The sequence below is a fragment of the Lemur catta genome, chromosome 15 (genome assembly GCF_020740605.2).
Source record: "Lemur catta isolate mLemCat1 chromosome 15, mLemCat1.pri, whole genome shotgun sequence".
NCBI lineage: Eukaryota > Metazoa > Chordata > Mammalia > Primates > Lemuridae > Lemur > Lemur catta.
In genome coordinates, this window is record NC_059142.1 from 44,111,748 (window position 1) to 44,138,754 (window position 27,007).

General features: G+C 50.9%; 4 protein-coding genes across 11 annotated transcripts in view; 2 read left to right on the plus strand and 2 right to left on the minus strand.

Annotated features, from left to right (window-relative positions):
- The window catches only part of DDX42 (DEAD-box helicase 42), a 35,123-nt gene extending 33,087 nt beyond the window's left edge, over positions 1 to 2,036 (plus strand). For all 4 annotated transcript variants that reach the window (XM_045525976.1, XM_045525977.1, XM_045525979.1 and 1 more), the window contains one exon: positions 439 to 2,036. In XM_045525976.1, coding sequence (XP_045381932.1) covers positions 439 to 1,131 — 693 coding nt within the window. In that variant the 3' untranslated portion in view covers positions 1,132 to 2,036. The remainder of the gene's footprint in view (positions 1 to 438) is intronic.
- Positions 2,037 to 2,138: 102 nt separating this feature from the next.
- FTSJ3 (FtsJ RNA 2'-O-methyltransferase 3) lies at positions 2,139 to 9,371 on the minus strand. Of its 3 annotated transcripts, XM_045525982.1 has the most exons (22): positions 9,293 to 9,371; positions 9,090 to 9,182; positions 8,825 to 8,930; positions 8,448 to 8,494; positions 8,242 to 8,321; positions 7,794 to 7,893; positions 7,502 to 7,696; positions 7,310 to 7,425; positions 7,090 to 7,194; positions 6,902 to 7,002; positions 6,584 to 6,664; positions 6,345 to 6,491; positions 6,077 to 6,212; positions 4,403 to 4,587; positions 4,169 to 4,286; positions 3,812 to 4,089; positions 3,482 to 3,567; positions 3,291 to 3,390; positions 2,992 to 3,175; positions 2,812 to 2,906; positions 2,546 to 2,731; positions 2,139 to 2,434 (listed from the first exon to the last, which is right to left on the minus strand). In XM_045525982.1, exons 2-22 carry the CDS (start codon positions 9,154 to 9,156, stop codon positions 2,389 to 2,391), a joined length of 2,559 nt encoding a protein of 852 aa, XP_045381938.1. In that variant the 5' UTR covers positions 9,157 to 9,182; positions 9,293 to 9,371; the 3' UTR covers positions 2,139 to 2,388. The 3 variants fall into 3 exon arrangements, with proteins under 3 accessions (XP_045381938.1, XP_045381937.1, XP_045381939.1); XM_045525981.1 differs by having other exon boundaries at positions 9,090 to 9,311; XM_045525983.1 differs by having other exon boundaries at positions 2,139 to 2,731; positions 9,090 to 9,305.
- Positions 9,372 to 9,639: 268 nt separating this feature from the next.
- Positions 9,640 to 14,064, plus strand: PSMC5 (proteasome 26S subunit, ATPase 5). 3 transcript variants are annotated; one of them, XM_045525986.1, is made up of 12 exons: positions 9,640 to 9,756; positions 10,357 to 10,428; positions 11,539 to 11,608; positions 11,926 to 12,023; positions 12,200 to 12,256; positions 12,332 to 12,562; positions 12,881 to 13,007; positions 13,099 to 13,289; positions 13,390 to 13,488; positions 13,569 to 13,679; positions 13,775 to 13,861; positions 13,964 to 14,064. In XM_045525986.1, the coding sequence occupies exons 1-12, from the start codon at positions 9,706 to 9,708 to the stop codon at positions 14,015 to 14,017; spliced, it is 1,248 nt and encodes a 415-aa protein (XP_045381942.1). In that variant the 5' UTR covers positions 9,640 to 9,705; the 3' UTR covers positions 14,018 to 14,064. The 3 variants fall into 3 exon arrangements, with proteins under 3 accessions (XP_045381942.1, XP_045381943.1, XP_045381941.1); XM_045525987.1 differs by lacking the exon at positions 9,640 to 9,756 and adding an exon at positions 9,993 to 10,052; XM_045525985.1 differs by lacking the exon at positions 9,640 to 9,756 and adding an exon at positions 10,088 to 10,268.
- A 66-nt stretch (positions 14,065 to 14,130) lies between these two features.
- Positions 14,131 to 24,243, minus strand: SMARCD2 (SWI/SNF related, matrix associated, actin dependent regulator of chromatin, subfamily d, member 2). The gene is made up of 13 exons (XM_045525984.1): positions 23,676 to 24,243; positions 18,699 to 18,883; positions 18,456 to 18,498; positions 18,188 to 18,310; positions 17,228 to 17,383; positions 16,714 to 16,809; positions 16,454 to 16,555; positions 16,142 to 16,303; positions 15,896 to 15,993; positions 15,587 to 15,722; positions 15,293 to 15,415; positions 15,064 to 15,165; positions 14,131 to 14,987 (listed from the first exon to the last, which is right to left on the minus strand). The coding sequence occupies exons 1-13, from the start codon at positions 23,889 to 23,891 to the stop codon at positions 14,934 to 14,936; spliced, it is 1,596 nt and encodes a 531-aa protein (XP_045381940.1). The 5' UTR covers positions 23,892 to 24,243; the 3' UTR covers positions 14,131 to 14,933.
- Positions 24,244 to 27,007: the final 2,764 nt, after the last annotated feature.

Here is a 27,007-nt window from a genome sequence, read left to right on the forward strand (position 1 = left end):
TTGATAATGATGCTAAGCTCAATAGATAGAAACTAAACAGCCTTTATATCAGTTCAAGTTAGGTTTTGGCATCAAACTTAAAAATTTTTTTTTTTAGTTTTTAGAACTTTTTAGTTTTGAATTATAAATAACAGATTGTAAACCATAAATGTGCTGAATTGCTGTATACATTGATGTTTTACTCTAGCCAGTCAGGCTATAAAAGTAAATTTCAGTACATTGAGGTCCATCTCTCCACAGAGATGCAAGCGTTTTCCTTTACAGCATAAGAATAGAACAGAAGCGGTGGCGCTGTGGAGGCACCAGGGCAGGCACTAACATCACTGCCAAGACAGCATAGTTAGAATTTCTGTATACTTTATCATTTCCCAAGCTTATTTTACTCAAGTTTCTTGAACTTGCTGTCTTACCTACTCTTAGTGTCTCTTTCTCTTTCAGTCACAGTACAAGAGTCACTTTGTTGCAGCCAGTTTAAGCAATCAGAAGGCTGGAAGCTCTGCCGCTGGGGCAAGTGGATGGACTAGTGCAGGGAGCTTGAATTCTGTTCCAACTAATTCAGCACAACAGGGCCATAACAGTCCTGACAGCCCCATCGCTGGTGCCACCAAGGCTATCCCAGGCTTTGGCAATACTGGGAACATCAGCAGTGCTCCAGTGACCTACCCTTCTGCTGCAGCCCAGGGAGTCAACAACTCAGCTTCAGGGAACGACAGTCGAGAAGGGATTGGGGGTGGCAATGGGAAAAGAGAGAGATATACTGAGAACCGGGGTGGCAGCCGTCATAGTCACGGAGAGAGTGGCAATCGGCACGGTGACAGCCCACGTCACGGAGAGGGCGGTCGCCATGGAGATGGATACCGCTACCCAGAAGGCAGCAGCCGTCATCCCGATGGCCAACGGCATGGGGAAAACAGGCATGGCGGAAGTGTAGGCCGGCATGGGGAGAGCCGGGGTGCGAACGATGGTCGGAATGGGGAAAGCAGGAAAGAAGGTTGTAATCGTGAGAGTAAGATGGACCCCAAGGTGGACAGCAGCAAGATGGACAAGGTTGACAGCAAGACAGATAAGACAGCTGATGGCTTTGCTGTCCCGGAGCCACCCAAGCGCAAGAAGAGTCGATGGGACAGTTAGAGGGTATGTGCTAAATCGCAAAATCAGTTGTGTTTAATTTTATTTTTAGAAAGATTTTGGTAACTAGGTGTCTCAGGGCTGGGTTGGGGTCCAAGGTGTAAGGACCCCCTGCCCTTAGTGGAGAGTTGGAGCTTGGAGATGTTAGCTCTTCTTCTTGGGAAGCTGCTTTGGTCCCTGGAAGCATTGAGAGCTGGGAAGCTTCTTTTGACTCTAGGTGAGTTGTCATGAGGGTAAGTTGATACCTTGGGAGAAGGGGCCTCATAGGGCACAAAACTCACTCTAGGTTTATATTATATGTAGCTTATATTTTTTACTAAGATGTCACCTTATAAACATCTATAAATTGAATTCCTTTTCTTAGCTGTGTGGCCAGGCAGTCCCCTTTTTAGGAGTTGGCTTCTGCAAACCCCACTGAACTGTTGGGAAGCAATTTGGTGGTTCTAGACATTTGCCAGGGAAGGGAGATGTCTGATGCTAAATGAGAGTCGATGCTCAGGTTCCCCAGCCAGGTTTGCATCCTGCCCTGAGACATGTAGAGGAAGCAGCAGCCTTCTAGACCCAGGCTTTGAAGATTTCCAAAGCCACTGTGATTGAAAAGAAAAGATTATCCATATGATTCCAGGGTTGCTCCTGGTCTGAGGTGGTGTTAAATTTAAAATTAAAAAAAAAAAAAAAAAAAACCTCAACAGCTTTTTTTTAAATGTCTTCTATTTCATTGTATTTTTTTTTAACTTGCCCCAATGGTAGAAAAGTCTTTTGCTGAAATGATTTTGATGATTTTTGTTCTATCTTGTTTATAAAAGGAAAAGAATTATACAAACTTCGAATTTTGTGATTTTGTGAAGGTTTCTTTAAGATGTGCATTCCTTTCTGCTTGCTCTCTAGTAAATGTTTTACTACTGAGATCTGTGGATTGTCTGTCGTTTCTACTTCACAAAGTCGGTGCATATTCTTAATAAATAATGAAACAGTGTAATGCATAGTATTAAACTGTCAGAAAAGACATCTCTCTCACCACCCTGGTTTTATTCAAGAATAGGAAGGGGGAAGGCTTGAGAGGCCCAGAAGCCCAGGAATGGACTACAATGAATGCCACCCCAACACTTAAACTGTAAAACCTCCCCTTACAGTTTAACATTGACTTTTCATCCAGTATCCCCACATTCTTCCTGGAAGGATGGTGGGGTCTGTAAAGACAGTTCAGCAGTGTTTTTCTGGGAGACTGTGCTTCAGGCAGGAGGACATCTTCCTCTCTGCTCAGGACCACAGTGGGAGTTCTGTACCCGCCCTCACTGTCAGACAGCTGCAATGCAAGTGAGGGCACGGCTGGTACTGAAGCCAGAGTGGGCCGTGCCACCATCTTCCCCCCTAGTCCTTATACTCTTCTCAGAGGCCCAGCAGCTCTGCTCCCTACCGCTTGTGTTTTTTCTTTTGCTCCTTACGCTGCTGTGCTCTTTGGTCCTTCTTCATCCTTGAGTCCACCACCTTAAAATGGCCTCTGACTCCAGCTGGCCGGCGCACTTTGCGGCCCACACCTTTTTTGGCTACAACATAGGTGACTTGGCGCTTCTCCTTGCCAAGCCCAGCCTTCTTGTAGAGACTACAAAGGGAAGAGAACAGGTTAGGGACTTGCTTTCTGCTGCTTTAACCTTGTCCCCTTGTGGTGTCTTCCGCCATTACCTTCGTAGCTGTGCCACTTTCTCGCGTTCTGAGATGTCCACTGTGTTCACCACAGCTTCTGCCTTCTTCCTAGTCTGTTCCAGCTTTTTCAACATCTGGGAGGGGACCTCAGTCAAGTGACCTCTTCCCATCCCTGCCTCCCCCCCACCATCTCAGGCAGCTACTTCCCCTGCCACTTACCCTCCTTTTCTTTCTGGCCTTGGCCTCAGCCACTTTCTTGATGGGACGAGCGTTGATTTCCCGCCAGCGCTTCTGGTAATGCTCTACCTCTTTCTTGTCAATAGGCAACTGCCGTATCCGGTGCTGCTTTTCCTCCTGCACAAACCACTCTGGAAGCTCTCCTTCTTCCTCATTAAACGTATACCTGGGCAGAAAGGACACCAACCCAGTAACCAACCACTCCAGGCTTCCTAAGGAAGAAATCACCCACTTACCCACCATATCCTGGGCTACTTCTCATGATTTTCGGGCCTCCCTACCTGTTGAAGGAGTTATCTATGAGGTCTCTCTTGGCCTTTTTGGAAGAGGCAATAACGGCACCTAGAGCAAGGCCTTCAGCATCCAGTACCCGATGTTTCACTAGAGAGGGAAGGAGAAAAATCAAAGCTGGATTCCCAATGCTGACACTTCTGCTGGTCTCCTGTCCTTCCACTGCATGCAAAGCTCTCACCTGGGTCCTCAATAGGCACTATCTCAAACCCATCGTCATCAGACTTAGGCCCACGTCTGCGCTTCTTACCACGGGGTGCTTCCCAGCTGCGAAGAGGGAGGACTGTGAGTGAATATCCACTGCTCCCCCACCTCACCTCAACCCTGCTTCCTATTTACATCCACTTAGGGAACTTGCAAAAATTATGCCACCCTGGCCACACCCCAGACCGGTTCAATCAGAATCATCTGCACAGTATTTTTAAAGCTCCCTATCTGCAGCCAAGGTAGAGAAATGTTTCAAGCCACTGTTTCCTCTTTATCTCTTCTCCCATCAGCTGCAACCACTCACCTCTCTTCATCCTCACTGCTGCTGCTATCACTGTCTGAGCTGCCATCTCCTTCTTCCCCTTCAGGGCCAGGGGTAGCTTCTGTCCCTGAAGAAGCCTCTGGCCCCTTAGGGGCCTCATCCTGGCACTGGGGAGACTTTTTCTCAGTCTTCAAACTGGAAGATGGTGGTGGCGGTGGCAGCTGCTGCTGCTGTCCCTTCCGACGGCTCTCATACAACAGCTGGGCCTGACTGATCTCCAGGGCCTCATCAGCATCATCCTCAATCCCACTGAAGCCATCCTGGGGGTGGGGGGGCTCTTCAGTTACCCTCTATCCAGGGGATGGCAGTTTCCTGTCAGTCTTGTCCCCAGCCTCTTACCTTTGAGAACCAGAGGGTGGCCTGTTCTTCCTGCAGCACTGCCTTTTCCTCCAGTGGCACCAGCAATGGATTCTCTTCCTCCTCTTCCTCTTTATCTTCCACCTCAGCATATCGCACTCTGTAGACCCAAAGGAAAGCAGGGGGAGGACCCAGTGACCCTAAGTGCCTGGAGTCCTCACTGCCCTAATCCCTCCCCACTCCCTCTCACGTGCACACCCACCCACCCAGCCTTACCGCTTCTGGTCCTTTAGATCCTGATGTCCCCCAACTCCTGCCAGCTCCTCTGGATCCAGGTCACTATCCAGAGATGCATCAGCATCGTCCTCTTCAACATCTGATACATAGATGTCATCTCTTGGCAGATCGGACAGAAGTGTGTCTGCAGCACTCATATCCCCTTTTGTTACTTCCTCTAACAACTGAAGTTTAACAGAAACAGAGATCAAATATTTAAAAGGAACATCCAGCTTTTTTGCCATGTTGTCTGTTAGCTATCCTCAGCAATGCTAGGAAGTATGTGTGGCAAATACATCATCTCCTTTTACAGACAGGGAAGCTTAGACCCAGGGAAGTGACCAGCCCATCCCAGGCTAGGTTACTGATTTATCCCACTCTGCTGTCTTGCCTTTGATGGTGGTAGCACAAATAGGTTTTATGGAAAAGTAGCCCACCACCATATAGCATCAGATCTTAAAATGTTAAACATTGGTTTTCCTTTAAAAATTATTTTCAGAAGGCACCTCAGTCACCTTTTGAGAATAATACATTTTGTTTCCACTGAATAAAGGAACCCAGGCAACATATACATTAACAGAACTGTTTTCACTTAAATCAGTTCTCTGAATCTCATAATCTATTTTCCCCAGGCAAAGACAGCTACTATTTCCTGTTTATCACATGAGGGATTACACCCAACCATCTTTTTTTATTCCTCACAAAAACCCTACAAGGTAGGTTCTATTACTGTTTTACAGATGAGGGAACAGGCAAAGAAGAAAAGCAGTCACCTCAGGGTCCACACAACCCCCAAGTGGTGGAACTGGGACTGGAGCCTGAGCCTGTGTCTGCTCTAGGGCCACTAGTTCTGTTTTCTTCTCTAAGAGACAGGGTGTTTAAGCGCCAGGCTCGAGTGCAGTGGCAATATAGCTCACTGCAGCCTCGAATTCCTGGGCTCAAGTGAGCCTCCCGTCTCAGCCTCCCAAGTAGCTGGGACTACAGATGTATACCACCATGCCCAACTAATTTTTATTTTTTGTAGAGGTAGGATCTCACTATGTTGCCCAGGCTGTTCTCAAACTCTTGGCCTCAAGCTGTCCTGCCTCGGCCTTCCAAAGTACTGGGATTAAAGGTATGAGCCACTGCACCTGACTGAGGGCCACTATGTTCTAATGCCTCTCTTGTACAACAAAGATAACATGGTTATGATATCCCCACACCAGAGCCATGAAAGCTCATTTTGCTTGTGACACTGCTTTTATCAGGAAAAGCATGTTCTCCAGTATTCGGCAGGAGTAAGTAACCTAATGTGAAGCTTTAACTTGGTCTCAGTGAACTGAAGAGTGTTGCTCCCCTCTGAGGAAGACCCTCTATTCACTGTGCTTATGACCCAAGTATCCTGGTTGCATCTACCCTAACCTAAACCTCGGTCCTGATGCTCTAGTCCTACAAGGATAAACCTACCACACTCTTCCTAATTTCATCATTTTAGGTATATGCTTCTTTTTGGCCTTTGAGTCACGAGGCCTATTTTTTCCCCAGTCTCCCCCTCGCCAAGTCATCTTGTGAGTGAAGACAGCAACCGTAGCCCATCATCGTTCAGCACACTTTAAAGGACATCCAACACCCCCACCTCCACACACCCAAGCAGATCCTCCCGTCTCCTCAATCTGAGCCCCAGCCCTGCCTCACCTGGTGACCCCGGATGGTGCGCAGGGAGAACATGCCAGTCTCTCCCTCATCTGCGATGGAAACCCCCGGCAGATCCATCTTCAGCTCCACACGCTCCCGCTGCTTCCTCTGCTCACGCAGCAGCTTCTTTTTCTTCCTGGGGGTGGATTGAGAGAATAAAGCTGTTCAGCTCAAACTCCCTATCCATACCTTTCATTCTCTTCTCCCATCTTCGCACGCTGAGGAACTCTGCGCAGCGGTTCCCCAAGCTCCCCGCAGGTCCCCTCACCTCTTTAATTCCGCCACCTCCTGGGCCTTCATCTCTGCCAGGGTCTGGTTCAGTTGTTCCTCTTCCTCCTCCTCCTTAGAGGGTTGTCTTGTGGTCCCAGCTGTTGACTCCTCCTCATCACCTTCTTCTTCCTCTCCTGAACTGAGGCTGACAAAACAGTCCAAAGGAGTTCGGTTATTTTCCCAGATACTTCCCCCGATACCCAGTGGACACCTGCCTTGGTTTCATTCCCTCCTCACCTGATGTCCAGTGCCTTTGCTTGCTCTTTCAGCTTCTTGGCCAAATGTCGCCGAAGCTTTGTTCTCCAGTTCAGTAGGGACCTGCCCCAGAAATACTATTACTGATCTTACCTTTTCCCTTTTTGTCCCTGCCCCCTTCTCTGTTTTAGGTGGACCCCAGAAATCTTAAGCTTCAGCCACATAAATCCTAAGGTTCAGAGCCCCACCCCAAACCTCTAGCACAGCAGCATCCTGTTTCCAGAGATCCAACATCATGGCCTTCACTTGCCTTGCCCTGCCTTCAGAGCTCCTGGCCCCTACACTCCCCACACCACAGACCTGAGCTCTTTTCTCCCCAGCACTTTGATGTCTTGACAGCATGCCCATATGTCCTCAGTCGTGGCTGGATGCTGAGCCAACTCTTCATCATCTAGCAAGATCTGTTTGGGAGGAGGGAAATGTGTCAGGAAATATTCTCAGGCCATGTTTCTGGGGCCCCTTTAAATCCCTCAAGCCTGGAGACTCACTTCGCTGGCCTTGGAGAGGAAGTCAACAGGGTTGGCAGCCCGAAGGAAGTCAGTTACTGAGGTTCGGTGATACAGAGTGAGGTCACCCTCAGCATAGCCTTCAGCCTTAGGGAGGGAAATACAGAAGGTTGGGCAGTCCCTTCTGGGGAATGTAGGACCCACCAGGCCCAATCTCTCCAAAGTTCCAGGATCCGAGGGTGGCCCCATTCCCCTAACATACCTTTGGCTTTTTCTTAGTCACCAACTCAGTCACAGTCTTTGCCTGAATCTCAACTTCCTTGAAAGCAAATTTGGGGTCAAAGAATTTGCTATCAACCTTGTCAGGAGCCAGGAATCCTAAAATGATAGGCTATATCAAAAAGTGTGCTTTGGTAGTTGGGAGACTGAGTCAAGACAAGGAAGTGATGCCCACCCTGGCAGACGACAAATATCTCTGCAGATTCATGGCGAGAGGCTTGGGGCTTGGTCGCCTGGACACGGTGGAACAGCTGCTGAAAGATCCACAGGAGGGGCTGATAGTCACGGGAACGGAAAACCTTTGTGATGAAGCAGCCACCACGGGCCAAAAAATCACAAGCCAAACGCAGAGCCATCAGTGTCAAATGGGCTGTGGGGTAGAAATAGTCAGCTGAGGACCTCTGCCACCTGATAGGGCATACCCACCTCCACCCCCACCTCCTCTCCAAGCCCCACACTCCCTGCACCTTGTGAGTAAGCATCATGCACCCAGCTAGCCCCAACATTGGGGGCCCCATCATTGAGCACGACATCAACCTTCCAGGTCTTCAGCTCCTTCCTCAGGGCCTACAGAAAAGGAAAGGGATTATGGTATCAGAAAAACAAGAATGGTTAAAAATTGCCTTGGTTCAGCCATTTGTCTAGTCATTTGCTAAGTGCCCATGATGTGCCAAATCCTATGCAAGGCACAGGGACACAACAGTAAAAAAAAAAAAAATAATAATAATATGACATCTTCATTCCTGACTCTAAATAAAGACTGGGGTTAACACTAAGACTATTATGGGTCTTACTATACAGATGTCACCTAAACTTGCTCAAAGCATGGTAAGTAGGAAAAATACCACCTTTAGAGGATTTGGAGATGTCGATGTTTGCATATAAAGGGAATAAGAAAAGAGAGACTCCTATTACCTGCCTGCAGCGTTCTGTTGTGATGTCCTCCTGGAGAGTCACCACATTGGGGAGAGGCTTGATTGGAACCAGGTCCACTCCTGGAAGAAATCAGGCCAGAGTATTCTAAAGGGTTGCCTCATGCAAGGAGGAGGGAAATACAGGACAAAACTAGTACCTCATACATCCACCTCAGAAAACACCCAGGAGAGTCACCTGTCACTCACCCACAATAAGACTGGATACAGGCATAAACTTGGCAGCCACCTGCAGCCTAAAAAAGGAATAAAGATTAAAATACTGAGGACTTTCCCTTTCCGTCCCTTAGCAGTGTGATCTCTCAACCCCTGTTGTTAGGAGCCTATGCAAAGGGCAGTGGCCAGAGCATGTCCTATGTTCACATTCCAAGCCTTTTCTTTGCAATCAAGAAAAGAAACGGCCCCCAAAGTTTAGGAGAGACCTATGCTCTGGGATGCAGAGAAATCTGAGGCTGAGATTACCGTACTGTACCGAATCCCACCGCCCTCCAACAAAACTCTAAGCCACCCAGGGTCAGAACCCAGAAAGCTGCCATCAGAAGCAATCTGTGCGAAGTGTTTCTCACCATCCTCCTGGCGCAGCACAGAGGTCCAGCAAGGCTCGGGCTTTCTGCAGGAACTGAAAGCGGCGATTGAGCTGGATTAGCTTGAAAGCAGAGCGGGAACGGTAACCTAGAGGTGACGACAGAGTCCGCGGAGTGCTTTACCAGCAGGGTTTCTCGGGACTCACAACCCACCACCACTTCTGCGGAAGAGGAACCCAATATCTAGGGAATGGAGGCGCACCAGAGAAAGATCGCTTGCTCGCAGACGGAGCGAACCCTCACTCACCCGTCTCCTTCGCCAAGTGATAAAACTTGTCCCGTCGGCTCTTGCCAACTTTGCCCTTCTTGCCCATGGTGGAATGGGGGAGTGTCACTCAATCTGGGAAGAAGGTAAAAGTTGGGAACGTCTCTTCCCGGAGCACTAGATTCCGCTTTCTTTTTTCCACTTGGCACAGCAATCACACTGCGTCCCTTGCTCCCCACACTCACCTAGACCCAGTACCGTTTTCACCACATGCAGGCAACAAGCGTACTTCCGTTTCCGCTTGCGTCCCTGGCTCCAAGGTTTCCGTTTTTCGCCATTTTGAGTGTGGCCATGAAAATTTTTTTTTTTTTTTTCTTTTGTATGGTCTGTCCCCTGGGTCTTATAAATTGAACGTTGGGATCATGAGGCAGATTACAAGAACTAAAAACCAACTTTCTAAGAAGCAACACTTAGTAACTACATTCCCTCTTCTTTCCCGTCCTAAGCGCCTGAACTCAAGTAGCCGCCCCACTCATCATGGCCTCCACATTTATCGTCGTCTTGGCGCACACCCCGCCCATTGACCCGGAACTCTTCCCTGCCTTGGGCTTAAGGCCACAAGCCCCTGCTTCCGTGCCTGCGCGCCACGGCAGCCCGGATGCCGGCGGTCTCCGCTGGAGGGAAGATGGCGCTTGACGGACCGGAGCAGGTATGGCGGCGGCGGCGGCTGCTGCTGCAGCCAGGCGGGCGGGGACCGGGGATGGATGCAGAGCGCGCGTGATTAGAGGTGGGCAGCGAGCCGGGACAAAGGGGTCTCGTGGGTCAGGGGTAGATGGGCCAATCCAGACTGGTCCTGCCCGAGGCCGGAACTGCTGTGTCAGCGCCGCCCCCGGTGAGTCAGGGCAGGGCTGGGAGAGGAAGACTCGGTAGCAGCGGAGTGAGTGAGAGGAGCGATGGGAGCGGGAACGGGCCGCTCCGCGAGCCGCCGTCCTTCCTACTGGCTTGGTCGGTAGTAACAATGTCTCGGGTTTGTATGGCGCTTGACACAGTGCACAGCGCCCCGTGTACAGTGTCTTTAGATACTCTTGAAAGTCCTGTGAGGTAGGCGGCGTTCTCGTTTATTTTAGTCATAGGAAAATGGAGGTTCGAAGGGGGGAAGAAGGGATTAGAATTCAGGTCTTAAGCCTCCAAAGCCCAGACTCTACTACACAAAGCTGCCAGGTATTAAGCCTTATGGTGGAGTTCCCTGGAAGCGGCTTTACCCCTTGGATGTCTAGCTTGTTGTTTAATAATTATCTTGTGTCTTCAGATGGAGCTGGAAGAGGGGAAGGCAGGCAGCGGACTTCGTCAGTATTATCTATCCAAGATTGAAGAACTCCAGGTGAGGACATACTCTAGAGGGAGCTAGAAGGCGGGGTCTGAGAGTCGATGGAAGCAGACGGGACTGCAGTGCAAGAAGCTTATTTTCCTGTTTGTTTTTAGCTAGAAAAGTGTATGTATAAGAAGTAACAAGTAATATAAAGTATATGAAGTTATTCTCTTGTTGTCCTCACATCCCACTCCTTGAGGGTGATAATGTTCAGTTTGTTACACGTCTTCAAGAGTCAAATTTTAGTAGAGAAGCTACCTCTAGCCAAAGGCCGTCCCTTTTAGAAGCCTGAAGAAAAAGGTTACTCATAAAAGGGAAGATGTGCTTGCAAGTTTGAAAAAACTCAAAACAGTATAGCCAAGAAATATCAGAAAAATTAAGGAAAAGTTAGGTATGTGTTGAGTGCATGAGATATATGTGGATATTAGTCTTTGTGTTAACTGGTCAACAGTAGACTATTAGTAGTTGAGTTTTGGGGGAGTCAAAATTTCTGTGTGGATTTTCAACTTTGCCTCTAACCCCCACATTGTTCAGGGGTCAACCGTAGTATAAATTGGATGGGGAAAGCCATAAGGAAAAATTCTGAACTCCACCGCTGATTGCAGGCATTATATTTGGTTTACCATTTTTGAATGGTTTTATACGTGTTTTCTTTTGTTCATCCCAATAGTACTGAAAAGAATCAGGTGTAGCTGATTCTACACCCTTGTGTATTTGGGTAACAGACCTAGATTTTTTTAAATGGCTTGCCTTAGCTTTACCTCGCTTTTAATTGACAGCAGCTGGGCTAGAATTCAGGCTCCTAATCTAAAGATCTTTCTGCTATATTACCTCCCACAAGAAATTCACTGTTACATGAGCCAGCTATAACTTTTCTCCCTTAGACTGTTACTCTTAGACCAGTATTAGTCACAGCCATTTTTTGCTGGCTGCCCTAGGCTTCAGAGGGGCTCTTGGAGGACAGGCCAGGATCATTAGGATCATACTGGAGAATCTGAAACAACATGCAGGTGCTCTGTGCCCTTTCCTCACTCATATGCACCTGTGAGGCTCTTGGCCAAGATCCTGCCTTCTACCGTATTCCACCCTTGGGTAACGGAATTTGTCTCTTGTCCTCCACAGCTGATTGTGAATGATAAGAGCCAAAACCTCCGGAGGCTGCAGGCACAGAGAAATGAGCTAAATGCAAAAGGTGAGGGGGAAAGATGGGAGGTTGCATGTGGGCAGTTTGAGGTGTGACTATTCGTAACTTCCCTGCACCATCTTCAGAGCTGTGCTTAGTGTTTTCTCCCAGGCCGAGATGATGCTTCCCACTGTCATCATGTGGTCGTTTCACATGCACGTCTCTCTCCCGTGCTCCAATACAACCCCCTTAAAAACATGAATTTTGGCCTTTTTGTGTATTCTTCCCTTCAAAGTGATCCTTAGTTCATGCATGTTAAATTGTGTCCTGGAAAGGGGGAAACACCAAAGGAGAAGCTAGGTGACCACTGTCTGTTTGCCTTCTAGTTCGCCTATTGCGGGAGGAGCTACAGCTGCTGCAGGAACAGGGCTCCTATGTAGGGGAAGTAGTTCGAGCCATGGATAAGAAAAAAGTGTTAGTCAAGGTAAAAGCAGCATGACCCCAGGGACTGGCCCGTTCCTCACTGTGGTCCTAGCCCTTTGTGTGTAGCCTTGGAGGACAATGTTCTGTCACATTGTTACGGGATTCTCATGGGTCTTTCTGGGTAGGGTTGGCGATTTGGTGGCTGTCAGGGAAGGTCATGAGCCCTTGTTTCTGTAGGTGCATCCTGAGGGCAAGTTTGTCGTAGATGTAGACAAGAACATTGACATCAATGATGTGAGTAGCAGGTGAGGTTGGGGGGTGGGGTCAGCTCTCATTGTACCATTCCTGAAACTTGCCTCCTTTGCCCAGGTGACACCCAATTGCCGGGTGGCTCTAAGAAATGACAGCTACACTCTGCACAAGATCCTACCCAACAAGGTGGACCCACTGGTGTCACTGATGATGGTGGAGAAAGTGCCAGACTCGACTTACGAGATGATTGGTGGACTGGACAAGCAGATCAAGGAGATCAAAGAAGTGATTGAGCTGCCTGTTAAGCATCCTGAGCTCTTTGAAGCACTGGGCATTGCACAGCCCAAGGTGAGGAGCAGGGCTTCTCTGGGAGGACCTGCTGTACTTATTTCTCCTGCCCCAGGCCAAGCCGAGTGCAGGGGTGGGGAGGTGTTGGGATAGGCTGCAGCCTGTTTGGGTGGGCCCTTCCTGCTGAAGGGCTGGGGTGAGAGGGGATGTTTCCAGGGTATTCAGGTGGTTTGGATATAAGCTTCAGAAGGGACTCTGTTGATTTTTCATATCCCCAGCATCTAGCAAGGGATCCAGCATAAAGCCAGCGCTCAGTAAATGTTCACTGAATAAAATGAGGGCCCAGCTTTCTGCCCTGAGTCTGCTGTTCTCCTCTAGGGAGTGCTGCTGTATGGACCCCCAGGCACTGGGAAGACACTGCTGGCCCGGGCTGTGGCTCATCATACAGACTGCACCTTTATTCGTGTCTCTGGCTCTGAATTGGTACAGAAATTCATCGGGGAAGGTAACCGTGGCTAGGAATGTGAGAACCAAAGGGAAAGCGGTGCGGGGAGCTAGCTTATCAGCTCCCTAACAGTAGCTTGGCCTCTGCACAGGGGCGAGAATGGTGAGGGAGCTGTTTGTCATGGCACGAGAACATGCTCCATCTATCATCTTCATGGATGAAATTGACTCCATTGGCTCCTCGAGGCTGGAAGGGGGTTCTGGAGGGGACAGTGAAGTGCAGCGCACAATGCTGGAGCTGCTTAACCAGCTGGATGGCTTTGAGGCCACCAAGAATATCAAGGTGAGGGGGGGTATCAGCCTCAGGCTGAGCCAAGGGCAGGCCCTGGCTGAGGTGCAGGCTGAGGAAGAGCTTAGCTGATTCCTCTCCTTTCTCCACTCAGGTTATCATGGCTACTAATAGAATTGATATCCTGGATTCAGCGCTGCTTCGCCCAGGCCGCATTGACAGAAAAATTGAATTCCCACCCCCCAATGAGGAGGTTTGTGAGGGGCAGTGCTCAGAGTGGCTCCGACTATGGTGGTAGGGATATGGCTCAGCCCTTTCCTCTCCCATCTGCAGGCCCGACTGGACATTCTGAAGATCCATTCTCGGAAAATGAACCTGACCCGGGGGATCAACCTGAGAAAAATTGCTGAGCTCATGCCAGGAGCATCAGGGGCTGAAGTGAAGGTAGTTGGAGGCAGCAGCAAGGGTTCAAGGGCCACACACACTCAGGGTTGAGGGGGCACAGCAACAGGGGGCCTTAACTTCCTTTTCCTGCTCAGGGCGTGTGCACAGAAGCTGGCATGTATGCCTTGCGGGAACGGCGAGTCCATGTCACCCAGGAGGACTTTGAGATGGCAGTAGCCAAGGTACTTGTCTCCATCTTTCCACCTCTGCTGATGGTGGGTCTGGAGCAGTGGGCTAGGGCCTGTGTTACCCGGTTCAGAATTTAATGCTTGCTTTCTTTCCAGGTCATGCAGAAGGATAGCGAGAAAAACATGTCCATCAAGAAACTATGGAAGTGAGCAGACATCTTTTGTGTGGATCCCTCAAATAAAGCTGTGGGACAAGCCCTCTAGGACTCCAGTCTGTTACCGGAGTGGCTGTACTATTCAATGACCAGGTTTGGGCACCACCCTAATAAACAAAAGGATTTATTTGGGAATTTCCAAACCTGCCAGAAGTGGCACTTGCCAAGCCCCAAAGGGCAACCAACAACAATCTTCCCAGCCCCGCTTCCTCTGCCCTCCACCATGCACACACCCAGACCTCAGGCCTGCAGTGTCCCCTTCCTCTAGGAGGCATTCCAGGAGATGATGGCGGCCAAAGCCGCTTGCATAGATTGAGGAAAGAAATTAAGGAGGCACCAAACAGGGCTCCATGAAAAACCCCAACTTACCCCTGTATAAAAAAGTGGCTCCCACATAGAAAAACTTGCTCCCCAAATAGTGCAAATACCCAAAGGAAAAAACCAGCAGCAAGGCTGGGCTTGTAGGAATGGCAAAGAACTTTGGTTTAGAAAGGCTAGGAAGAGTCTGGGCTGTGCCACCGCCTCCTCGCCCAGCTCCCCAGCTCTGACCCTCTCCCCAGGGGGAAGTCTGTAAACATGCAAACCCAGCCGCCTTTGGTTCAGAAATGTCTCGGTTACAAAGTCAAAGCATAGCCTCCAGCAGTCCTACTTGGGCCTGCCTGCCGGGGGCAGAGGAGACATCATCTGATGAGAACCCCGTTAAAGCCAATGCGAAAAGTAAGTAATAAGGCTTTGGGGACCAAGCAATAAGGAATCCTATCACTACACTTATGAAACTAAAGCTGGGGAGTAGAGGGGGACAGCAGACACCCCTCACCCCATCCTATGCGTCTGCAGCCTCAGCCAAGACCCAGAGGGGGCTCCCCTTCCAGGCTCCAGGGCTGGGAAGAAAGGAAGAGATCCCTGAGCAGTTAGGTCAGGCGAATTCCCAGCACCTGTTCCAGTTCCTGCCTTCGCTGCTGCACCTAGAAGAAGGGAGAGACCAGCGACTCAGGTCTCTGCGACTCACAGCCAAGGAGGGCGACCAGGACAGAGCCTCACCTTGGCAAAGATATGCCTCCCCACTGCTTCCTGGGCCCAGGGCTGGTGGTAGAAAGCAGCTCGTCTCTCCTCCTCAGGATTTCCAATCACATCAGCGATGATCTGTAAAGAGCCAGGAGGAAAGCTGTAGCAAAATTCCTGCCCCTGAAACTGGAACAATAGTGCTTGGGGATAAAAAAATCATCCAGTGCTTCAAGTGGCATTCCACCCTCAAGAAAGAGGACTATACCTTGAGGTCTCGGCGCTGGGAACGGAGCCATTCCTGGATGAAGTCCTGGGGGTCAGTGCTAAAGCTGAGCATGAAATCCCTCTGGGTCTTCAGCTGGTTGATGGACTCAATGGTCTCATGGATCTAGGGAAGGATGCATGTGTCATACTGGGCCTCTGGTCTGCTCCCAGGCCTAAACCCAAAGGACTGAGCCAGAGATGCCATCCCTAAGGAGCTACATGGATGGAAGTGCCTCACAGGGCTGGCCCACCCCCATCCTGGGCCCCACAGGAGGCTGGGGAAGTGAAGGCCCACCTTGACATCAAGGGAGGCAATCTCCTGCTGATTGGTGGTAGAGGCCAGAAAATTGCTCATCTGGGCCTTTAGTGGGTCGTCGACCTCCACATCAATGTCATAACAGGCTGTTTTCTTCTGGTCATTAGGGTCCACACTGCAGGCAGCACACAGCAAGGGAAAGGGAAGCACCTATGTCTTCATCCCACCCACCTGGCCCCCATTCTGTGCACACAGGGAGCAAGAAACCAACCTGCTCTCTGGCTTTGGTTCAAGCCAAGGATGAATCTGCTCTTAGATGAGCCTTCCCATCCCCCACCTTCCATTTACCTAATGACATGGTTGATGACAATGGGGTCTGGATGCTGCAGCAACCCAGCCAGCTTCATGGGAATCTCGGAGAAACGGAGTCGGCCACAACTAAAGATCTGGAGAGAGTACCAAAGGCTCGATGATGGCTTTGAGGGCACGGGGGAAGTGAACCATTCCATGGCCAGTAGGGGCAGCAGTCTGAAGACTGTGGCCAAGAACTAGCCCAGCAGGGGCCGAGAGAACAGAGGATGGCATCTGGCTAACCTGGCGGAAGTAACGGTTGCAATTGATGTACTCTCGCTCGTGCCCATCTTGCAGCTGGTTGTGTTTGATGTAAAGCCACAGGGCCTGCATGATGGCGGCCCGTGTCTGTGTGTGCACTCCCAGCAGCCTCGCCAGTCGGGGGTCCAGTTTGTACTGGGGTGGCTGGAGATGGACACAGGGAAGTCAGGCAATGGGTTCTTGTGAAGAAGCAAAGCAGGAAAATCGGGCAGGGACATGAAGGGTTTCTAGGAATCTGCTCCCCTCCCCCAGATGAGTCCCTGTGGCCCCAGACATGATGCCAGGACATGTCACCTGATGATCCAGCATGAGCAGGAGGGTGCACTTGACGTTGAGGTCTCCAGGCCGTTTTACCTGGAAGCCATCTGTCTCCTGGGTGGTGGGCATCCGGTGCCACTGGCAAGGACGGGAGCAGAGCTTATCACCAAGGGTGTAGGCATGGACACATGGCCCTCCAAGGGGACCAAGGCCATTTCTCCACCCAACCAGCACATCAGCCTGTGCTTGGTGTCCTCAGGCAGCTTGTTCTCCCCGTGCCCCAGGTCCACGCTCACCTCCACCAGGTGATTGTCAGGCCCGTACAGTTCCTTGTCCAGCTCAATGACGAGGCTCTTAAAGAATGAAGAAAACTTCCTCTTCTGTTTGCTAGGCTGGGAATAGAAAGGAGCGTGAGATTGTGCTTCTGTGAACTCTCAAACCTAAAGCTGCTAAAGCTATGCTAACTCCCCCAAAAAGCAGATTGTTTCAACCCTGAAGCTCAGGGAACTGAGCATTTGTGGGCCCTAGAGAAAGCACTTAGACTCTGGGCAAAGAGGCTGGAGGCAGAGAAAAGATTCTCTATGCAGCCCCCTGCCAGCCAGTGAGGGACTTCAAGACACTCGACTGCCATCCACAGGAAGATCGCTGTAAAAAACCACGCAATCAACCTCTGGCTGGGAGCTGTGGCAAGCAGGACCACGAGCAGCACCCTCTCCTTGGGGCAGCGCCTCCTGGGAGTACGTAAGTGTCTGGTCCATCTTAAACCTGCACAGGCCTCCTGCCCTCCTGACACCTCCCTCCCCAACTCACATCATCCAGCAGTTTTCCTTCCACTCGGAGTTCCCAGGAAGCCACCTTGTCCCCTGCTGGGGTTCCCCCAGGGGTCCCTGTAGTTCCTGCACTATCGCCGTCTGCCTTGCTGGGACTGAACGTATTGGAAATGTAGATCCGAAGTTTTCGCTTTTGCTAAAGAGAGAATGACAACTAGAGGTGGATCAAAATATTGGAAAACAATGCTACCCAGTCTTCCCTTATGAAATCATCCAACAGTCGATATCAAGCATATGTGACTTGCACCTTGTTAGGCACTGGGAATTGGAAGTATTAATAGTAGATCCCAGCCCCGGCCCTAAAGAATTCACAATTTATGGGGGAAACAGATGCATCACCCACAATGCTAACACAGTGGGATCGGAGGTATGGCTTGACAGAGGTACACAGGTAGAGCGCTACCAGGCAAATCAGAAACCTCTGGCTCAGATTTTAAATGAAACCCAAACGCCCATCATGACCCCAAAATATCCTAGTCTCCTGGAAAGACTTCACCACTCAGGTGACTGTTCTAGATTATCATTAGGAAAAGAAAAACTCTAGGGATGAGAAAGGAAAAAGGAACTACTTTTATCTGCTCTCTAGTGGTTTTCAAACTTTTGACCACAATCTATAAGATTTACATCTTAAATTATGACGCAGGATCTGCATACCTATATATAAATACCTGAAACAAAAAGTTCATTAAAGAATACCTTCATTACTATGGTAAATACTTTACTGCTGTGAAGTACTTTTATATTTTCTACTATTTTATATTCATTTAAAACATACAGGCCCCAACACATTAAACTGAGTTCATGTTCTACCAACCGGCTGCATCCTGCATGTGAAAAATCCCGCTCTAGCCCAACACCAACCCTTGCTTGGCCCCTGAAAAACAAGCCAGGGAGGGGAGAGAAGTTTGGGAAGGCCAGAGGGGGTCCGGGCTCCACACACCGTCAGAGGCTTTTTGATGGCCTCCTGGATCTCCATCCGCTTGCGAGCAATGGTCTGGTCCAGCTTCCGCTCAAAAGCCAAGAGATCCATGTATGCCTGAGACTCTGGGACAAGCTCCCGAATCTGGAGGAAGAGAGAAGGAATTCAGCTTGCTTCAGCCACAGCTCTGGCTCCTTCCCTTCCTCCCCACTTCCAGGGTTGGGGGAGATGGACTCCCATCCCCAGCCAGCCACTGGGCAGTCCTCCTAGACCTCCTGCCAGCACTTACTCGCTGAGGTAGAACCTTATCTGCCATCTTCCTCCTCTTTAACCTGGAGAGGACAGAAACCCATGTAAGAGGTCAATGGTCCAAAGGACGCTCACCACCCCCATCCACCTCTTCAGTCCCCAGGACCCTCCCCCAAGAGAGCCAGGAGTTATCCTCAGTCATAGAAGCCCTCAGGATAGAAGGAAATCCTCTGCTACAACCGGAGCTGGGCTAGGTAGGGCAGGAGAAACAGGATGGTCTTACCCCCGGCGCTGGGTGGGCATCGGGGGCTGGGCCTGGGGCACAAGCAGGCGTTTTCGGAATGGATCCATCATGGTGGGTGGCATGCCAGGTCGAAGTGGAGCAGCAGTGCCAAACGGGGAGCCAGCAGGGGGTCCCACCTGCAAGCCAGCCATGGGCATCCGGCTCCCTGGTGACATGCCAGGCCGCTGGGGGAAGTGAGCCAACGGGGGTGTACAGGTCAAGGGCAGGGCCCTCTGGAGCCCATAGCCCATGCTTTCCATCCCTCTCCTCAGCCAGGTCCAGCCCTGAGCAGCACACCACAGAGCCCCGCTGGAATGCCAGGAACAAAGGGGAGCGGGCGCCTGAACACAGAGTGTAAACCATACCTGCCTCGCCCCCTACAACCACCCTGGCAGCCGTGCCAGCAAATGAGGCCTGCCAAAGCCCGGGGGTGGGCGGAGAGTCCTGCCTGCAGAGGGAAGGGTCTGGGAAAGCTTTGCAGGCCCCATCCCAGCCTCCCAGCCCCAGTGTGCTGTCCCCCTGCTCCCTACGACCAGCTGGCCTTGAAGCGCTCCTGAAGCCCTCAGACAGTTCCACTCAGCATTGCCCTCCTCCTCCTGCCTCCACTGTGAGGAGAAGCCCTGCATGAGGGCCAGTGTCGCAGCCAAAGAGGGGTATAGTATGACATAAGAGGCTGATAGCACAGAGTCCTAATCCCCATTCCCTGTCGCCAGCCTGGTGTGTGACTGGGCGAGAAAAGCAGCCTAGTGGGCCGCAAGCCCATCAGGCAGCAGCACCCCAGGTGAGGAGCCAGCTGCAACAGGATGGCTTGGAACATGTCCCAGCTGGTGGGGGTGGCCTCAGGTAGAGTACAGAGACCTTCTGGTCACCATATGGCCCTTACCCACAACCCAGAACCAGATCCTTCTCTCACCTCCCTGCTGCCCAACCACTGCCCCTATGCCAGAAGACCCTGAAAGGGAAGCTACGGCTCCTGGGTGGCCAGAGAGAGAGAGAGAGAGAGAGAGAGAGAGAGAGAGAGAGAGAGAGAGAGAGCGCGCACAGCTGGCACCCGGACTTTGCCTGTGGTCCAGGCACCACCTGGCAGCCAGGACTGGCTCAAGCTCCGTCTAGCCCTATAGCAATCCCAAGCTGGAGAATGGGGATAAAATCATCCTGGGATGCAAGGATCAGAGTCACAGGGACAGCAGCAGGAATCTGGGTGACAGAAATAGCTTCTTTTGAAGCCTTCAGAAGGATTTCCCACTGAGGCCCAGCTCCCAGTATTCCCGTGGAGCCCATCTGGGAGTAACCTCTGCCCCCCATCACCTTCACCATGGCTGCTGACTGCAAGGCCTGTTTGGCAGCTCTGCCTCGCACACACTGTCCCTGGCAGCTTAGCAGGGCTGGCCCCAGGGCCCACATTATGCAACCAGCACAACCAGCCAACCAAGCCAGGCTGGGTGGAGACTAGCACCAAATCAGAGGAGCCTCCCCCACCGCAGTATCACAGAGAGAAGATTCTTCCCCCATCACTTCATCTAGCACTAAACCCATGCTCCCATCTTGGAGGGTCAGATTCTTGACCAGATGCAGAGATGAAAAGAAACCTGGCCCAGAGACATGGGGAAGAAGAGAGGAGAAGGGTGAAGGGAAGTGCTTGGGAGGATGAAGAGTTCAAAGTAGGGGCTCTGGGGCCCAGGGAGTCCTGCCACAGGTCTCTCCCCATCAGGAAGAGATTCATCAGAGCTGCTGAAAGGCAAAAGACAGCCTGTTTCTCTGCCTTAATAAGCCATGGCCTTGACTCTAGAAAAAAAACTCAGTGTGGCCACAGCTGTAAGCCCAAGCCCCAGACATCCCAGACTTGAGTTTTTCCCAGTGCCTGAGACAAACAGGAGGAGTGTGAATTAGGGCCCTGTGGTCCCCACCAAGCTACACCCTGGGGCCTTTACAAAACCTGCAGCACCACCCACCCCTCCTGGGCAGGTGCTCCAATAACAAGAAGTCCCAAGACAAGGCAGCACAGTCAGGCAGGCCCTGGAATAGGCCCCACCCAGACATCTGCTCCAGACTTCCCGGGCTGAGAGCCCCCAGCTCAGGCAGGGCCCCAGGGGAAGGCTGCTCACAGTTCAAGTCCCAGCTCAGCCTTGCCAAGCTCTACACCTGGGCTTTGAAGCACCAGTAACTAACTCCTCCCCTTCAAAAAACACAACTCAGGAGTTTTAACAAAAACAAACCCCACAGCCCAGAATTCTCAGCCTCTCCAACTCCCTGCCTGCTGCAGGACTAGGTAGGCCTGGCTCAGTCCCCTGAACCCCAGAAGCAGGCAGCAACCTCCTCTCCCTTGGCCCAGCAGCAGCCTATATTCTAAGCTGGTTTCTACCAACACCCAGGAGAGCACAGCAACAGCTGGGCCTGTGCTGCGGCCTCCAGGTGAGGCATCTCGGACTCAGGTGAACATGCTCTGCCCCCGCCCCAAAGCCCTTAGCCCTGATGCTCCTGGTGGTTGGGCCTAAGGACCTCGGTTGGAGGAGAGCATACTACCCCCTCCCTCATGAGAAAGTATTTTGAATTCTCTGGAGTGAACCTGCTAATCTGTGGTTTTTTGGTTTTTTCCAGTTTTTTGTTTTTCTAAGCTCCACAGGTAACTGTGATCAACAGCTAAAACTTCTGTCTGGAGGGAGGTGAATCGTCACTTCCTTCTTTCAACAGGCTCCCCCCTACTGGCCCAGCTTGGGCCCTCAAATCCTTGCTCTTCCGGCTCACTCATGAGCCCTAACACACAGCAGCCCCTTTGTTCCCCAGATCTCAAGTCCCTTCTTCTGGAAATCATACAACTGCTCTTGCAAAGAGGGCAAGTAGAATCCTCCTTGAACTAAGCCAAAGTTTGCTAGCTGGGTTCCCCTTCCCAGCTGGCAGCTGGGAGAAGGAGGAGTAAGAGGAGGAGGAGAGAAGCCCAGGCTCAGGGACATCTCCTACTTCCCCACACCTAGTCACCCAGGGCTACCCAGCCAGCCAGCCTGGCCTTGCTACAGGCCCAAGGCCACTCCCCACAGAACATGGTAGAATCCATCCTCACAGGGGCTTTCCCAAGGGCACATTTCCTATGGGTTGCATGCCAAAGAAACTGTTCCAGGTCCCTCCAAGGCCAAAGACCCACAGGAGGCTCCCAGGCCAGGTCTCAGTTGGCAGGCCCAAGGACTGCAGTGACTCAGGCAGGGACCCCTCAGCGATACCCTGGGGGGGGCCATGAATCCCCAAGGGGGAAAGCAAAATAGGAAAGACAGTACCCCAGCTAGAGTCCTTGGGACCAAGTCTATCTCTGCCCATACCCTTTGATCCTATTTCCTTTTGAGGACGGAGGACAAATGAGGAGTAAGAGGGGGAAAAAGCTACTGTCCCAGTTAAGCATCTCTTTAGAAAGTGAGGGCTCAGGGGTCCTGGCAGGATATGTACACCCCATGAGGATCCATTTACTTCTGAGACCTCTACCTGGAGAAAGCCCCAGCGCAGACCTTGGAAGATTAGCAAGAAGCCAGTGCCAAATGCTGGAGCACCTGGGTTGGAATATGGCGGAGTCAGAACCTGAAGGCTAAATAAAAGTGGAGAGGGGGGCCGGGCACAGTGGCTCACGCCTGTAATCCTAGCACTCTGGGAGGCCGAGCCAGGTGGATCGCTCGAGGTCAGGAGTTCGAGACCAGCCTGAGCAAGAGCAAGACCCCGTCTCTATTAAACATAGAAAGAAATTATCTGGCCAACTAAAAAAAATATATATATAGAAAAAAGTAGCCGGGCATGGTGGCGCATGCCTGTAGTCCCAGCTACTCGGGAGGCTGAGGCAGTAGGATCGCTTAAGCCCAGGAGTTTGAGGTTGCTGTGAGCTAGGCTGACGCCACGGCACTCACTCTAGCCGGGCAACAGAGCAAGACTCTGTCTCAAAATAAATAAATAAATAAAAAATAAATAAAAAAAATAAAAGTGGAGAGGGGATGGGAGAAGGATGGGCACGATTCCCAAGCATTCTTGGGCAACCTGGAATGACAGACGGGTACTAACGAGTCCCACCAGCAGGGTCAGGCTGAGTTCCTCAAACACTGACCATAAGTTCTGCCTCTCAATGGCCTTTGAAGCTGCAACCTGAGAAGCTCTTTTCAAAGCCAAACCCCAAAGGAGTCAGGACAGCACCTTTTGAAGCAACTCTTGCAGACTCCTCCAGTCCCGGACTAGCAGGACTTTGTGGAGCCTCTCTGCTCCTCCACACTAATCAACTCCTGGACATTATGACACCAGGCAGAAAGCCCAGAACAGAGTCTGCTGGGAACTGTTTGCTACTGGGCTGGGCCTTCCTCAGGCCTGGCCACCAACGTCTCTGTTCTAACTTGGAGTCATCCTGAGCAAAGGCTCCCAGGTGTGCCCCTGCACTAGGGAATCCCCTTGCCCTAGCCTCAGCCTCCCATGCCCGTGGGAAGCCAGGCCTCCTTCCTTCTCATCAGCAGCTGGCAGCCATCTCAGACATGCTAGAATTCTGTCAGTTCCCAACTAGAAAAAACAGGGCATACTTAAAGAGTGAGACCAAGGCCAATGCAGGGTAACCCTGGTTTCTCAGTGAGGGCTAATTTCCAAAACTTTCTCATTGCTTCCCAGGCCCTCCTACCCTAGGACCTACGCTACATTTCTCAACCCACCTGCCCACAATTCACTGGCCCCCACAACTCCTCCATCTCTCAGGTACTCAGACTCCCTGGACCAAGGAAGACCCCAGACCCTCCCAACTGCTTCAAACCCTCCACTACAGAATCGGTGTTACCCTTTCCCCCAACTCTTCCACCACCATTTAGCCGTAAACCCGAGGGTCCCTGGTCTTGCCCTTCACCGTCGTGAGTTCCTCACGCAGGGCCCCTGTGCCCTCCGTCCAGGAGCTCCTGTCCAGGGCCTCACTCCGAGGTCCTCTCCGCCCCCTGGCTGGGACGCCCTTGCGGCGCGTTCCGCGCTCCTCACCTGGTACTGCGCCGCGGGGCCCGCGGGGCCCATGGGGCGGAAGGCGGCGGCCCCCGGGCCGCCCACGCCTCCAGCCGGTCCCGGTCCCCGGAGCGCCGGTCCAGGCATCATGCCTGGTCCTGCTGGGGGAGGCGGCCCTCCCAGGGCCGCGGCAACGGCGCCGCCGCCAGGGCTCAGCGGGGGCAGCGGGAACCCGCCCGCGCCTCGACCCGACATCGCTCCGTCCCGTCCCGGGGCGTCGCGATCCAGACTCCAGGCTCCGCGTCGAATCCGCTCCGCGCTCTGAGCTCCGCGATCCGGGACTTTCTGGTCGTAATTCCGGGTTCCGGGGTTTGTTGATCCGGGTTCCGGGATTTCCTAATTCAAGTTCCCCAGCTCCTCACAGACCCAGTTTGGGCCCCGGCCGATCCTGATTCCGCTCCTGTTCCGGATATTCCAGGTCCGGGATCTGCTACGGACTCTCCTGCCACCGCCGGCCTCGGGAGGTCTGGCAGCCCAAGTCCAGATACCAAGAGGCGGCTACTAACTCCTTGCCCCGCTCAGCCCCACCCAGCACTAGGCCCCGCCTCCACCTAGCCGCCCAATGCTAGAAGGTCTCCTCAAATCCCTCCCCTCGCGAGACCCGCCCCCAACAGGTACCGCCCCCAACCGCCGGCCTCTGAGCCCCGCCCACACCCCTTGGGCCAGCTCCTTGCCCGAGGGGCGGGAGCGGAAGCTGGGTACGGAAGCGCCGAGTGAGGCGCAGGGTCAGAGGTCCAAGGTGAGCTAGGGTCTCAACAGTGTGTGGGCTTTTGCTACTACTCTCCCGGGTGTATCCGCCTCGCCAAATTACCTGGCCACAGTCCCCGAAGATAGTTTTGTTAAGCCTCCCTTCTGCATTTTCAGCCTTAAAGACTCAACTTAGAGCTGCTCTCTGGGGCAGAATAGCCGCCAACTTCCTTTAAAAGCTCATCCTGGTGGCTCGGAGTTGCCAAGGGACATGAGTGGCTCCAGACCTGATCCAGCTGTGTGAACTGTTGACTTGGCCAAGCGCTGAATTCTTATCGCACATTTTTAACATGGCTCTGCCTCACTTTAAGGAAACTTGGTACTTTACTCCACAGGAAATGTTTCTAGTTGAAGGAAATTTGGATTATAAAAAATCTCCCTGCAGTTAAATAAGGTCTTTCTCCAGCATTTATGGCACTTAATCTTTAAAAATTCAATACCTTTTCAGAAACACTGTCCTGTATTCAAAAGTATTCAAAATAAAGTGCTTCAGTGGTGCTGGGGAGCCTACCCTGTGATAGTCAGGGGTCTCCGCCCCATTATACACACGAGTGCACCTTAAACTTAAATGAGCATATAAAGAAAACACCTGAGGCTCTTATTAAGAATGCAGATTATAATTCATTAGGTCTGGGGCAGAGCCCAAGATTCTGCATTTCTAACAAGCTGCCAAACAATGCTGTTGCTGCTCAGACCACACTTTTGAGTAGCCAGGAGCTAGACTTTTTCACTATAAAATCCTTGATGTTTTTATCCCCAGCCAAGTGACAGCTTCCCTCCTTGCACCATAGCACCCCAGATCCTGTTTACAGTTCTCCAGCCTTTTTTAGGAATGAGTTATCCTCAGCTGTACCTCCTTTCCATCAGTGATAACCCCGCTACTGCTGCTTTCCTTCCTCTTGTTCTTCTCAGAGGTCCCACTCTTTCTTCCTAGAAGTCCAGTAGCTGTCAGTCTGGGGACAGGCCACTGGAATAGTTACAGTCATTGAACCATGGCCCCTCCCACCCCATAAGGTGGGTAAAGAGTTCATGATAAGGCAGTTAATGGCATTTCAACCCTTTCAAGCTTCTAGAGCAACAGTCGTTCTTGAAGTGGTAGGGGTGGGAGAAAATCAGAGTCCTCTGGGGAGCTATTCCAAAATATTTCTGCTAGCCACTTTCCCAATCCAATGGCTCTCAGTATTGTATTTTTTGAAAAGCCTCCCAGGTAGTTCTGATACAAACCCCCTTGAAGAGAACTGCTACTCTAAAAAAGAGGCAATCTAATTAAGTGCATTTAAAAACAGATAAAACAGTTAAATATAATTCATAATTCAGGTCCTGTTAATCCCTTGCTTCAAACTCTCCTCAGTTCCCCACTGCTCTTAGACTGAATGTCATACTCCCTCCTGTGACATTTAAGACTCTGCAGGAACTGGCTCCTTGGGTTCACTTTAAACCACTGCCTTTGGCTCTCTACATATCAGCCCAGATGGTCTCCTTGCAATTTCTCAAACCACCAAGCCCCTTCCCACCTCAGAGCCTCTTTGCTCCCAGCTCTTTTTTTTTTTTTTTTTTTTTTTTTTTTTTTTTTGAGGCAGAGTCTCACTCTGTTGCCCTGAATAGAATGCTGTGGTGTCAGCCTAGTTCACAGCAACCTCAAACTCCTGGGCTCAAGCAATCGTCCTGCCTCAGCCTCCTGAGTAGCTGGGACTACAAGTGTGTGCCATTATGCACAGCTAATTTTTCTATTTTTAGTAGGGATGGGGGTCTCGCTTTTGCTAAGGCTGGTCTTGAACTCCTGACCTCAAGGGATCCTCCTGCCTCCGTCTCCCAGAGTGCTGAGATTACATACAGGAGTGAGCCACCATGCCCGGCCTCCCAGCTCTTTCTTAACTTTTCTGCTTTCTCCCCTTTATTTCCCACCAAGTGATTATCACAGTATGTAATTATGTGTGCTGGTTTTGAGAAAGTTTTGGAAATTGGCCCTCTGAAAGGGGAATCAATCTCTCTCTTTTTCTCTCTCTCTCCCTCCCTCTCTCTCCCTATTTCTTTTTCTTTTTCTTAAGTGAGGTAATATTTACATAACATAAAATTTACTATTTGAAAGAAAACAATTCAGTGGCATTTATTACATTCACAATGTTATGCAACTACCACCTCCATCTAGTTCCAAAACATTTTCGTCACCCCAAAAGAAAACCGCACACCCATTAAGCAGTTGCTTCCTATTCCCTCCTCTTTCCAACCCCTGCCACTCACAAACCTGGGTTCCTGGTTATTTCATATAAATAGAATCATAATATGTGGATTTATATGCCTGGCTTCTTTCACCTAGCATAATGTTTTCAAGATTCATCAATGTTGTAGCATGTATCAGTATTTCATTTCTTTTTATGGCTGAATAATATTCCACTGTATATATGTACCACAATTTGTTTATCCATTTTTCTTTTGATGAACATTAGGGCTGTTTCTACTTGTTTGCTATTCTGAGTAGTGCTGCTATTAACATGCATGTACTTGTATTTGAGTACCTGTTTTCAATTATTTTAGTTATATACGATGTCTCTCTTGATCTTTGT

Excerpts from the sequence above, each read along its gene's own strand:
- FTSJ3 (XM_045525982.1), bottom strand. The coding sequence starts at position 9,156 with ATGGGCAAGAAGGGCAAAGTTGGCAAGAGCCGACGGGACAAGTTTTAT. Across the intron at positions 8,495-8,824 it reads TGTGCTGCGCCAGGAGGATG|GCTGCAGGTGGCTGCCAAGT; the intron begins GTGAGAAACACT and ends TTCCTTTTTTAG. Across the intron at positions 4,090-4,168 it reads CCACCCTCTGGTTCTCAAAG|GATGGCTTCAGTGGGATTGA; the intron begins GTAAGAGGCTGG and ends CCCCACCCCCAG.
- PSMC5 (XM_045525985.1), top strand. The coding sequence starts at position 10,185 with ATGGAGGTTCGAAGGGGGGAAGAAGGGATTAGAATTCAGGTCTTAAGC. Across the intron at positions 12,563-12,880 it reads TGGGCATTGCACAGCCCAAG|GGAGTGCTGCTGTATGGACC; the intron begins GTGAGGAGCAGG and ends GTTCTCCTCTAG. Across the intron at positions 13,290-13,389 it reads AGGCCACCAAGAATATCAAG|GTTATCATGGCTACTAATAG; the intron begins GTGAGGGGGGGT and ends TTCTCCACTCAG.
- SMARCD2 (XM_045525984.1), bottom strand. The coding sequence starts at position 23,891 with ATGTCGGGTCGAGGCGCGGGCGGGTTCCCGCTGCCCCCGCTGAGCCCT. Across the intron at positions 18,499-18,698 it reads ATGCCCACCCAGCGCCGGGG|GTTAAAGAGGAGGAAGATGG; the intron begins GTAAGACCATCC and ends TGTCCTCTCCAG. Across the intron at positions 15,994-16,141 it reads GCAACCGTTACTTCCGCCAG|ATCTTTAGTTGTGGCCGACT; the intron begins GTTAGCCAGATG and ends TACTCTCTCCAG.